The following is a 13,086-nucleotide window of genomic DNA, read 5'->3' as shown; positions in this document are numbered from 1 at the left end:
TCTAGCTTCTCGAGACTTGGAGCCTGCCACTCTTATTATTTCAGAGATTACCCGACCCCTTGAAGGAGCGAGTTTGAGGGCTCTATATTTGGCGGAGATTGTAAGGTGCCAGTTGGTGGGTAGGGATGACCCACAGATTCCGATGGATCCACCTGAGTTCATGCTTGGCCCACACTCCATGATTGATGATGAATACAACTCATGGGGGAGTGGTGTTTCCTATGCCGAGCGGCTTCTTGAGGGGTTGGACTATGGGGAGTTCAACATCACTCGCCTCATGTCTTCTCTTACTGTTCAAGTATATGCTCAAACTCTTATACTTCTTCTCTCTCTTTTTTATTTGTTTGTCATGACTCCTAATGTGGGGAATTATAATAGAGGGGACCACCGGTGAGCCCATTGATCCTTCACATATCCCTTGGACGGTCTATGCTTATGGCCCAGATGGCTTTGCTCGTGAGCATGTCGTGCCTTATAACCCCAATGTCATGGGCTATCCTTTCCCCCCTAACACTCAAGTAATGAGTTCTTTCTTCCCTTTGTCCTTTCTTTTTTCCAAATTTCTCTTCTTGTTTCGGTCACTAACCTTTCTATCTTCAAATTGTAGCCCACTATCCAAGAGCATGAGGAGTTGGTATGGCTGGTCGAGAATCTTAAGTTGGAGGTGACCAACTACTTGAAGGAGCTATATGGTCCTAGAGGAGTGGCCCACCCAGGCGGTGGCGATGATGACGATGATGATGATGATGGTGGCGAGAAGGAGGATTCAAAAGCGATTCTTAGCTACCAACCAAGGAAGAGGTGGCACCGTTGATTACCTGCAGTCACAACATCTATACAACAAACAACACACAACTTTTTCTTTTAATATTTTTTTTTATTCCCTTTAGGAGAAATTTGGGATTGGTTTGAGACAAAGGATTGTATTTAAGAACATCTTTTTACATTTATCCTTTTGATTGGAATTTAGCACTTAATCTATAAGATAATGATAAATTGTATGCTTCTATACAACTTTGCTTCTTTGATGCCTGGAATGTTGTGCTTGGAACATGTCTTGAATGATTCTTTAAGTCACAGGAACCCTAGAAATGTTTGGGAGTAGGAAAAACTCTGCTCAAAACAGGGGAACATGGGCTTCTGCCAAGCATCATGCATATGTAAAAATGAGCCTACGTACGCAGCTTTGACTTTGCGTACGCAGGGTTGATCCTGTGTACGTGAGCTGCGAATCAGAAAAAACCTAGCCGACTTACTTAGGTATAAAAGTAGCCGTTTGAGTCCGAATCCCCCACCAACGTATTTCCAACCTAGAGAACACTTTTTTGAAGTCTCCCAATGGCAGAAAACTCTCCTCTTGATGTCTCTACTTGGATTAGGAAGCTTGGTCCCAATTTCAAGGATTCTATTGCTCCCTATGGCATTTCTTGCATATTCCCTCTTTTTCATGTTTCTACCAACTATTGGGTTCCTTCTCGGCATGTATTTTGCTTCAACAGAATAGAATTATGCCCCACTATTCAGGAATTTGCTGCTATCATAAGTGAATCGGAGATTGATGATCTTATCTTTCCTACCATGGGTGGAGATCTTCCTTCTTTGTTGTGAGTTATGTTGGGCATCCCTAAATCCATAGCCAATAGGTGGTGTCTATTGGCAAACTCAACCTTAGGATTATCTTTGATTACTTTTCCGGTTTGGGCTTTCCCGAGGGTGAGAGGCCACGATCGTACTACCTTCGTGGCTTTTGCCTATGTGCCCTTGCAAGATATTTCTTGGTCCAATATTCATATTGTGCGGATCTTCAAATGTGCATGATGGCTTATGAGCTAAAGAGAGGTAATCCAGTAGGCTTGATCTTGGTGGAAACTCTCAATGGCTTGGATGCCTTTTCAGAGGAAGGAAACAAGTTTCATTACAGGAAGTCCTCTTCGTCTTCAGGTATAATCCCTAGCTTTTGCCTATGTTCTTAACCTAGCAAGATTCCTCTAATTTTGCATGGATTTCCTTGAGGTTTTCAACCCATCGAGGCACCTTATATCACCTTTCATCTTTGTCTCTTCATTTATTTTTTTCACTTATGCTCTCCACTTTTTTTTTTCTCCCTCTCTTCTCTCCTTTTTTTTTCCCTACAGATTTGGCTACAAGAGAGGCTTCGGCTGCTTCATCCTCCTACTGTGCCCTTCAGTACCTACCTTTCTAGGCACCTTAGGGATTGCCGGCTTCGAGATGTCTTGGGTTTTGAAGCCTACATGGAGCTTATGAGTCGCCTAAAGGAGACCGACATTTAGTGGATCGTGGAATGGTGACATATCTCAAGCATGGTCCATAGTTGTTGCAAGGATCATTATGTGACTTTGGTTGGGCTTTGTTGCTGCTCTTACTACTCCACTTATTGTATCTCAAGGCAATTTGGAGAGCATCAAGGAGCTCCTGATGATAAGGGTGCCTTCCACACTATGGTGTTCACCAATAGGATCTTGGGTAGGATTAGTGAAGCTTGGCCACGTTGTAGGGTGATGAAAGAAATTGTTCCTCCCAAATATATCTACCCCACTGCAAGCTACAAGCAATGGTTGGTGGATGACATGAAGTAGATTTTAAAGGATGAAAAGGCTCATATGAAGACTAGCAAGAAGATAAGAAGGACTGAGTGACCGCCTTGATATGCCCCATGTTTTACTTTTTTGTACTTTTATGAATCTTATGTTTTTGTTTTTGAATTTAATAAAGGATTGGAATGTTTCAAATCCCCTATGAAAACAAACTTATTATCCTTTAATTTGAGCAATGAGAGAATTTCCCTTTTTTATTATCTTTGCTTATTGTCATCTCTTTTATTGTTTTTTTCTTCTTTTTTTTATTTTTCTTTTTCCTTTGCTATGTAATTTTTGCCCATGACGTCCTTTGAGGAATTTTCGCCATGCCCATGGTCTTTTCCCTTAACTTTTGCCTAGATTACCCTTTCGAGTTTTCAATCTAGCGGGGTTCTTTTACCTTAATTTTTGTCTAGGCTGTCCTTTCGGGTTTTCAACCTAGCAGGCTTTTTTTTTTTTTCTTTTAAATGTGGTATTTCCGGAGTCTATCCATGTTAATGGGGTGAAGCATCTCTTCCCCATCCAAATCCATGATTCTTGTAGCACCTTTAGATATGATCTTCTTAATGATAAAAGGACTAGACTACCTAGGTTTTATTTTTCCTCTTGGATCAAAATTATCATCTCTAAGCACCTTTAGGACCAAGTCCCCTTCCTTAAGGTTTCTTGGTTTCACTTTCTTGTTGAATGCTCTAGCAATCATTTTTTGGTATCCTAATGCATGGTATTGTGCCCTAGCTCTCTTCTCATCTATCAAAGCCAATTGTTCATATCTTGCCTTAGCCTAATCCTCTTCTAGGACCTTAGTCTTTACCAATACCCTCAAAGATTGTATCTCCACATTAATAGGAAGCACTGCCTCACTACCATAAACCAAATAGTAAGGTGTTGCCCTAGTCAATGCTCAGATAGAAGTTCTATAACCTCATAGGGCAAATGGAATTTTCTCGGCCCAATCTTTGTGTGCCACTACCATCTTGGCTATGATATTCTTCACATTCTTATTGGCTACTTCTACGGCCCATTAGCTTGCGGTAGATACGGTGAAGACTTGTGATGCTCAATGCCATATTCTTCCATGACCCTTTGGACTTTACCTTCAAAATGAGAACCATTATCAAAAATGATCCCTTGAGGCACCCTAAACCAACATATGATGTTGTTTTCTAAGAACCGAGCCACATGCTTAGCCTTCAACATGGAGTAGGAGGCTGCTTCCACCCACTTAGTGAAGTAGTCAATTGCCACTAAAATGTACTCATGCCCGTTCGAAACCTTAGGAGCTATTCTTCTTATCACATCTATGCCCCAAATTGAGAATGGCCATGGAGAGGTCATGCTGTACAACTCACTAGGCAAAACATGATTCAAGTTGGCGTGTGTCTGACAATCATGGTAGCTCTTCACATAGCCCACACAATCAACCTCCTTCATATTCCAGTGGTACCTTACCCGTAGGATTTTCTTGGCTAACATTCTTCCATTCATATGAGAGCCACAAATTCCTTGATGAACTTCTTCCATTACCCTCACGGCTTCTTCTTTCTTCAAGCAACGAAGGTGTACACTGTCATAGGACCTTCTATAGAGTTGTCCTCTATATAGGATGTATTGAGTTGCCATCATCCTAGTAGAACGACGTTATCTCTTGTCGGCACCATCCGGATATTCCCCTAGTTCCAAGAACCTCATGATGTCATAGTACCACGAAACTTCCTCTTCCTCTATGGCCATTATTGAAGTTCCAGTCTTCCTTTTGTGAACTTCTTCATAACTTTGTTCGATCTCTAAGGGTCGTGTCCATACTACCTCGGGTATTTCAACCATGGAGGCTAAAGTAGCTAAGGCATCTGCAAATTAATTCTGAGCTCTAGGGATGATTGTGTACTCAATCTTGTCAAAGGTCTTGGTCAAGTCCTCTAGGTTTTGTTGATAGGGCTTTAAGTGTTCTTCCTTCATTTTCCACAACCTTTTCGCTTGGTCTATAACCAAATTTGAGTCCCCAAAGACTTCAGCTGAAGAGCTTCCATTCCAGCGATGCAAGCTTCATATTCAGCCATGTTGTGAGCCGCTTCAAAGCTCAATTTGATTGCCAAAGGTATGTGAGATCTTTCGAGAGTGATCAAGAGAATCCCTATCCCATTTCCATATTGGTTTACAGCTCCATCAAAGTACATTTTCCATATCCCTAATTCAACATCCAAAATGTCTTCATCCGAAAAATCCTCCTTACCATCCTCCCCCTCTATGGGATTCTTGACACAAAAATTTGACACGACGCTTCCCTTGATAGTTTTCCTACCCACATACTTCAAATCGAATTCCACCAATAAGATTAACCATCTCAACAATCTTCCACTCAAAGCAGGTTTCTCAAAGAAGTACTTCAATGGGTCCATTCTTGCCACCACCCATATTTGGAAGGGTAAAATGATATGCCTCAATTTCTGTACAACCCAAACAAGTGTGAAGCATGACTTTTCTATGGGAGTGTACCTAGTCTCGTAATCATGGAATCTCATGCTTAAGTAATATATTACCCTCTCATTCTTCTCATTATCTTCTTGTGCAAGCATACTTTTCACCGCATCCCTTATGGTGGAAAGGTATAGGAGTAAGGGTTTTCCATGTTATGGAGACACTAGGATAGGTGGGTGGAGGAGATATTCCTTGATAAGTTCAAAGGCTTTTTAGCACTCATCGTTCCATATGTGTGGTTCATTCTTCCTTTGGAGTTTAAAGATGGGCTCATAAGTGGAGGTGAGCTTGGCAATGAATCGACTAATGTATTATAGTCGACCCAAGAAACCCTTGATCGCTTTCTTATTTTTGGGTGGAGGCATCTCTAATATGGCTTTGATCTTGGATAGGTCAACAGTGTCACTGCTCTTAGCCTTCAATGCCATGCTCTTGCCTTTACTAGATTTTCCAATCCTTGTTAAACCCAACTCATAGGTCTACAGATTGCCAACCAAGTTTGTCAAAGGAATTTTGTCAATATCCTTCGATTCCTCAATCGTGGTGATCTTGGCATGAAATCTCTCGGGTAGAGATCTAAGCACCTTTCTAACAATCTTAGGTTCGGGAATGGTTTCCCCAAGATTAAAGGTTGAGTTCACTATGTTCTTGAGCTTGGCGTAGAACTTATCAAATGACTTATCCTCCTCCATATTAATCTCTTCAAACCTCATGGTAAGCCACTGAAGCTTCAAATCCTTGACAGCCTTAGTTCCTTCATATGTTGTCTGGAGGATGATCCATGCTTCTTTAGCAGTTTCAGTAGAGGATATCTTCTTGAACTCCTCATTCGTGACCGCACAGAATAACGCATTCAATGCCCTGCTGTTGAAGTTTGCCGCCTTGATCTTAGCATCATCCCAATCGGCCGGTGCTTCCTTTGGCTTGGTCTAGCCTATTTCCACAGCTTACCACACCTTTTCATCTAATGACTACAAGAAAGCTTTCATGCGTTCTTTCTAGTATGCATAGTTAGTGCCATCAAATAAAGGAGGTATAATAAGAGATTGTCCTCTATCCATGACAAACAGGGGTCAATGGATCACACAGCAAAGATTAAAACCTAATTAGAGTGTGTCTGCTCTGATACCACTTGATAGGCCAAGAATGTATTGACCCCTTATGATGAATTAACCAATTAATTAGCCAAGTTAATTAATTAATTCAATTAGCATGCAATAAGCGTGGTAGCACAAATAAATCACCAACTAAGTTAAAATGCAGTGGAAAATAAATTGACACGGTGATTTGTTTACGAATGGGGAAAACCTACATGGCAAAAACCCCACCGGGTGATTTTAAGGTCACCACCCCCGAGAATTCATTATTATCACAACAAGCGGTTATAAGTAAAGGAATCCCAGTACCTTATACCAACCTATAGTTGAACCCTTACCCCAATACCTAATTGGACTTGTTTTGTAGTGACAATCTTTCATTTCAATGCACGGCGCCTAGTACGTGACTAACCAATTCGATGCGCGGATCCCAGTATGCGGCTTACTCACCAACTTGAAAAAGATGTTGGCTGCAAAGTTCTTCAGTTCATCCACACGATGAAGATCACGAAGTTCCTTGGTTACAAAACCCTACTGTATACAAACACAGCAGCTTCTTGAATAGAAAGATGAATAAGGGCATATGTCTTTGGTTCACAATATGCTTGTGAAAAACTTTTGCATTGAGGTGCATCAGCTGTGACGGCTCTTAAAACAATCCTTATATATGTTTAGAGTTGTGAGAAAAGAAAACTCAAACATCTATACATGGATTGGAGTGAAATCAGATCTGAAAAACTAATTTTCATAAACCTTGACAGATACCCTATCTATCAAGCAACTGTAAAGCATCGGGCTTAAACAGCCTTTTAAACCTCGATAGATACTAGCTGTCGAGTTTTAAAATACAGCACTTTTTCACTTGATTCTTGGATAGACATGTATGGCTTTAACACTTGAACTCGAAATCTTGTTCCTTGAACCATTAAGCACATCCTAGATCTACCCAATTACAAGTAAAGTGTGTTTTGTTAAAGGATTAGCCAATTCTATATTGACATATGTTCCTAACATGATTCACATATGTCCTAACATATAAGTACTTCTTTCCCATTCAAGGCATCCAGGAGAGCCTTACGATACTTTTGAGAGACCATGAGCAAGCCCCATACGAACACATGAGCTTGGGTCTTCTTCAATTACATCAAGACCCTATCTTCTTCTTCTTTTCCTCTAGGTTCCATGGCCTTGGATCCTCCCCTTAGATCCCTACCAGGATGATCATTTTCTAAAAAAGATGGCTTGTAGTGCTTCACACTCCTAGTGATATTTGCTACATTGTCCTCCAAAACTCTTTTCTTCAATTCTGTAAGTCCTTTGAGAAGTATTCCCCATATTTCTATTGCTTCCTTTAAGACTTCATCCTTTTCATCTCATATTCCTTAGACTTCCATGGCATTGATATTGACATTTGTAGTTTCTATCAACTTCGAGCAATCCCATTCAACTTCATCTACTTGTACCCAATTTTGATATGGTGGGAGAGCCCTATGGTAATCTGGCAAAGGGTTCTTTCTAATGTTGGGTTTGGTGATGATGTTAGGATTTGGGAGGGTTCCATTGTCTACTAGGTCTTGTATCTTGTGTTTGAGGCGAAAGCAATTGTCGGTTTTATGGCCAGAGTTTTGGTGGTAATGGCAATATTCATTAAGGTTCCAAGAGGGAGGTATCGGATTAGGCATGGGTGTGGCGTCTAAAGGCTTGATGAATCCTTTGGAGGATAGGTTTTTATATGCTTGGGTGAAGGTCATTCCCAGGTCGGAGAATTCTCAGCTAGCTTTCTTTGGATAGGCCAATGTTGGTTGGGGTATGATGGCGCTTACATTTACGGGATTGGGGGCTTTAGTGGTGGTCCCCCCTCCATATGTCTTCTTGGTTGGACGCTTGCTTTCCCCTTTCTCTAATTGTCCATTGTTGAGAGCATCTTCAATTCTTGTCCCGCAATCACATAATTCTCCAAATGAACTAATAGGCGATGACAAAAGCCCACTGTTATAAACTGGAAGCAAGTTCTTTATAATCATGTTGATTTGGTCTTTCTCATTTGGCCTATTGACCATTCTAGATGCCTTGTTCTTCTATCTAGTCATGTATTTGGAAAACGTCTCCCCTATGCCTTGTTTGGTAGTCTCTAAATCCCTTAGAGTCACATCAATCATGGTGTTGAAGATGAATTGGTCCATAAACAACTCCACTAGCTCATTCCACACCTTGGTTTTGCTTGGATCAAGACTATAATACCATCTCGATGTACCTCCTGTGAGTGAAAGGGGAAATGCATGCAAAGTTTGCCTTTCATCTAGCCCTTTCATTTCCGCAATGCTTAAGTATCTTCTTATGTGATGCTTTGGATCCCCAGTCCCATCAAATTTTTCCGCATCAGAGATTTTGAACTGAGGAGGCAACGCAATGGGAGTCTTTGAGCTTACTCCCCCCATTTTATAGAAGTAGTCATCCATCCCTTATGCCTTACGGAAGGAAAGTTGCTTCTTCTCCATATTTTCCCTCATAGCTATGGTTTCCACGGTGAGCTTCTAAAATTGCTTGTTTTTCTCATACTCCATTATGTCTTTTTCGTCCCATTCTTCATCTTCCTCCTCATCATCATGGATTTCCACACATGTGGATTTCTTGAGCCTAGATTCTTCCAACCCAGTGAGACGCCATCCCATTTTCTTAAGGGCTTCTCCATGTTCTTCCAAAGCCATAAGGATCTTTTGTACCATTGGGTCTTTCGTGGAGGTAGCCATTGTCTCTTGGGGGTTTTCTTCTTCTTGGTACGTATCCTCTGACTTGATTAAGCACTTTCCTTTCTCTCAAATCCAAATGGGAGTGGGGATGTGTTTTCTTGACTTTAGCGGTGCAATGATGCCTGAAAAGAAGTCCCATTTTCATTAAGTTCATGTCCCTATTAAAAGGTTCCTTTTAAACTTAGATGTTCTTGGAAAATTCTTAAGTTCATTTTAATGAAGGCCTAATTAAAATGATGATACGTACCCGGCCCCACCCTAATGGGTCGGATTTTACCCGGTCTGATAAGGAATAGGGTCGGATTTGGGTTTTTTTTTTTTTAAAAACCCAAATCGAGTCCAAGTCGAGTCCAGGTTTTTACAAAAATCCGGCCCGAACCCGGACCCGACTCGACCCGGTTATATATAATTTATAATTCCTCAAATACCCTCATATATATATATATATATATATTGTTATAAACCCTAAAATTTCTATTCCTCATCCTCATTTCATTTCAGCTCACATAGCCCGCCTCTCTCATCTCTATTCTCTTTAGTCTCATTCACACAATCTCACTCTCTCACTCACAAATCACAATCTCACTCACTCTCAATCTCACCTTCGGCTAACTCTCTCACCTTCGGCCAACTCTCTCACCGCTATTCCAACTCTCGCCGCAGTCCCAAGCCTTCGCCGCCGTCCCAAGCTCTGTCAATGTCACCGGTCCTAAGCTCTCTACTCTCTCAACTCCATTTCGTCCTCGCCGTCGTCAATCTCGCACTGTTGCATAGTCCTCTGCCCCTCTCATCTTCCTCGCCCATGGCCACAAGCATGACACGGCCTCACTCCACCTCGTTCTCCATTTTTTTTTTTTTTTTTGGGTTCAAGTCACCTCAATCATGTGAGTTTTTGTTTATGTTTATGATTTCTGAAAGGGAAAAATGAAAATCATAGATCTGAAATTTGTGTTTGGTTTGTGATTTTGAATAGGAAAATCATAGATCTGAAATCTGTGTTTGTGATTTCTATGTTTATGTTGTGATTGTGTTTGGATTTGTGTTTGTGATTTTGGGCCGAAAAATCATAAATCAAAATTTTTGTTTTTGATTTTCGGCTAGGCTAGGCATGACCGACAGGGCGGGTTTGGGGTGGGAAAAAATACCCGTTTATTAAACGGGCCGGATTCGAGTTACAGTAGCAGGCCCACGGGTCAGGTTCGGGTATAGAAAACCCGGCCCGAACCCAAGCCATTGCCATTCCTACTCTCATAGATCCTTGCCCCTTATTTAATTGGGCTTTTGTTTATTTACAATAAAGCTCTCATCTTACTCTCATGGGCTTTCATTAGAATGTACTTAGGAATCTTCAACCCTTTGTCTCAAACTTGGGCCTACAATGTATTCATCACCTTTGGGCTTTTCATTTTTATTCATTATTTCAACACTCTTTTTGAAATAGCCCTCTGGCTAGAATACTTTGTAGCCATCCTTTCAAAGTCTATGAAATTCTCATCATTTTGGGCCTAGTCATACAATAAAGAGACCCAAGATTAGGGAGTTTCATTTTGGCTTTGATTCAGGCAAACTTGTTACCTTAAGCCCAAAGTCCTCTTTTCCGAAAGGCCTTTTAATTGGGCCTATGATAGCAGTTAGGCTATAGTCTTATGAACCTTTCAAGTTAAGATATACCTTTGGATTTAGGGACAAGCCTCTTATATGTGAAAACTTCTTTTCTTTTGTCCCACAACATCTTAGGGTATATCATAACTTTAGGGCCATCCCTTCCATTTTTATACATTTTATTTGTCCCTTAGAATTAGGTGAACACATGATATATAGTTGAACAAATAAGAGATATATAAAGGGTACCCTTCATGGTAAGATCTAGGATCTCTCTAGTGTGAGTAGGCTCCCTAAGGCTAAAGGGATAGATAAGTAGGTCACTCACAACTAGGTGGGCTATGATTCCAACTGAGGGCCTAAATGGACCCCATAGTGGATTGGTAGCAAACCTTTATAGTACTCAAGGCCCATTATAGGTAATGACACTGATTGTGAGTTGGTGGGATGAACTTCAAAAAATTTGGGCCCAAATGGAGCCTTCCATCTTCCCACTCATCATCAATTAAGGTTAAGGGACAAAAGAACAAGTGAATGTGTGTGCAACAAGTATTGAAAATATTTTTATCAAGGTTAAGAAATAAGACACATAGGAATTAAACTGATCATCCCTAGCAGAGTCGCCATTGTGGGCACAACGAAATGGAATCACCTAATTATATGGTCTAGGAACCATGAAATAGCGTCCTTTCGACAAAGGACCTTTGATCTTACTACCAGAGTTTGGGTTCAGAGTTTAGGTACGTTCTTGGGAAGGTGTTAGGCACCCAAAATTGCCTAACCCTAAGGTTGGCCTCCCATCATTGTGTCTTATACCTTAACCTCATTAAAAGCACTTTCAACACTTGCATCTATACTCATGCACACACTAACATACATCTATGCATACAATCATGGTATCCTTCATCCCAAAACACATATACTTATCAATCTAAAACAAAAGCGAGCCAAGGTGCAAAAGAAAACCCAAACATTCATTTAACATGTGAAAACCAATCATGCATCTACAACAAGGCAACAAGCAAACATATTACAAAACCCTAATCTTACATCTAAGCATATTCTATCATATCATCAAAGTGAAACCCTAATACAATGCATGAACATCACTAATGCATGACTTATCCTTTACTTACCTCTAAGTAGCACAACACTTATGGCATCAATGCATGAACATGTGAATGCATGATATTAACATTAAGAAACCCTAATCTACACATGTGATAACAAACAAACATTTTAAAAAGTAGACAAATAGTTATGGCGCTTGAAACATATGAAAGGAGGCTACACGGAATACACATGTGAGTGTAGAAACAAAACAAACAAAAATTAGGGTTTCTGGGTAACGGCATCATGCATGCTAGAATAGATCAGCGTACACATGAGTTCAGTCTGCGTGTGTAGGCTAGATCATGCATATGCAGATCCTTACCCAGAAAACCTAATTTACACAGAAATAGAGCAGAAGCCAAACAATACATAAAACATAAAATCTAACAACCTAACATGCTTAAAGACATAAAGAAAACCTAAAACTAACCTAAACAAACATGTGTAAACATAAACTAATCAAAACACATATTAAAATAAAGATTAAAGGCACAAAAGAAAAGGAAAAGTTTAAAAGGATACCTTAAAGCAAAAACTCCTAGTCTTCATTTTTTACCATTCCCCTCAGCCAAATCAATCATAATTCAATAAAATAGTGATTAGCAACCTTAAACTCAAAGGATTGGGGCCAGAAAAGGTCCCAATCAAATAAAAATGACTTGAGGGTGTTTTATGAAAAACTCCCTTTTGATTCACTATTTTCTAGTGAATCTTGGGTTTTTTCATTGGGATTTCTGTCTGTCTTGAAAATGCACTATGTAAGGCTTTTTATAGTTGAAAAAATGGGGTTTGGAATGGCTCCCAGACGATGTGGGATTCTGTTAGGTTCTAAATGTTTAGAACAATTGGCAAATCGTGAACACAAACTTGTCTAGATATAGATCTTAGAGTCTATAGGTATTATTAGACAATGCTCAAGATGATTCAAGAACATACAAGCTGCAGGAAGAAGATTTCATAATCTGTCTGGTTCGATCGATCGAAAGACAGGCTTGATCAATCGAAAGTCGTATCTGCAGAATTTTAATTAAGCCCAAACAGCAGTTCAAGCCCATTTAGGATTAGGGTTTCTAATCTACTTCTCCTAGTATATAAAGGAAACCCTAAGTACGTTTTTATGTGGCTTTTCAGAGAGAAAAGAGTGTGCCTCTTTTCTATTTTGGGTTTTGTTCCTAAAAAACTCTCTTATGTCTTCTACCGGTGCTATTCCTTGAAGAATCTTAAGATCCGGTATTGTAGAAGTTGCTGCCTTCTCTTGTCATCAAAGGTGTTGATGATCTAAACCTTCAAGGGTGATCTTGGAGTCAAAAACAGGAGTGTTTGTGTTGCTAAACCTTTGAGTGGGATCTCAAAGTTACAAACGGGGGTGTTTGTGTTTTGCAAAGGCCAAAGAAAGAAGGAGTCCGTGGATTCGGAGCTTGCACGAGGTCGTGTCAGTAAGTTCTACTG

The 13,086-nt window shown here is 40.3% G+C and overlaps 2 protein-coding genes across 2 annotated transcripts; both read right to left on the bottom strand.

Moving 5' to 3' along the window:
* Positions 1-3,611: 3,611 nt before the first annotated feature.
* LOC126708279 (uncharacterized) lies at positions 3,612-4,220 on the bottom strand. The gene has a single exon (XM_050408079.1). It carries the CDS (start codon positions 4,218-4,220, stop codon positions 3,612-3,614), a length of 609 nt encoding a protein of 202 aa, XP_050264036.1.
* A 359-nt stretch (positions 4,221-4,579) lies between these two features.
* On the bottom strand, positions 4,580-5,173 carry LOC126708278 (uncharacterized). The gene has a single exon (XM_050408078.1). It carries the CDS (start codon positions 5,171-5,173, stop codon positions 4,580-4,582), a length of 594 nt encoding a protein of 197 aa, XP_050264035.1.
* Positions 5,174-13,086: the final 7,913 nt, after the last annotated feature.

The sequence above is a fragment of the Quercus robur genome, chromosome 12, assembly GCF_932294415.1.
Source record: "Quercus robur chromosome 12, dhQueRobu3.1, whole genome shotgun sequence".
Taxonomy (NCBI): Eukaryota; Viridiplantae; Streptophyta; class Magnoliopsida; order Fagales; family Fagaceae; genus Quercus; species Quercus robur.
Note: the sequence above shows the minus strand (reverse complement) of the source record. Positions and strands in the feature narration are given on the sequence as shown.

Bases quoted from the DNA above. Each gene is read 5' to 3' on its own strand.
- LOC126708279 (XM_050408079.1), bottom strand. From the start codon at position 4,220: ATGGCAACTCAATACATCCTATATAGAGGACAACTCTATAGAAGGTCC.
- LOC126708278 (XM_050408078.1), bottom strand. From the start codon at position 5,173: ATGCTTGCACAAGAAGATAATGAGAAGAATGAGAGGGTAATATATTAC.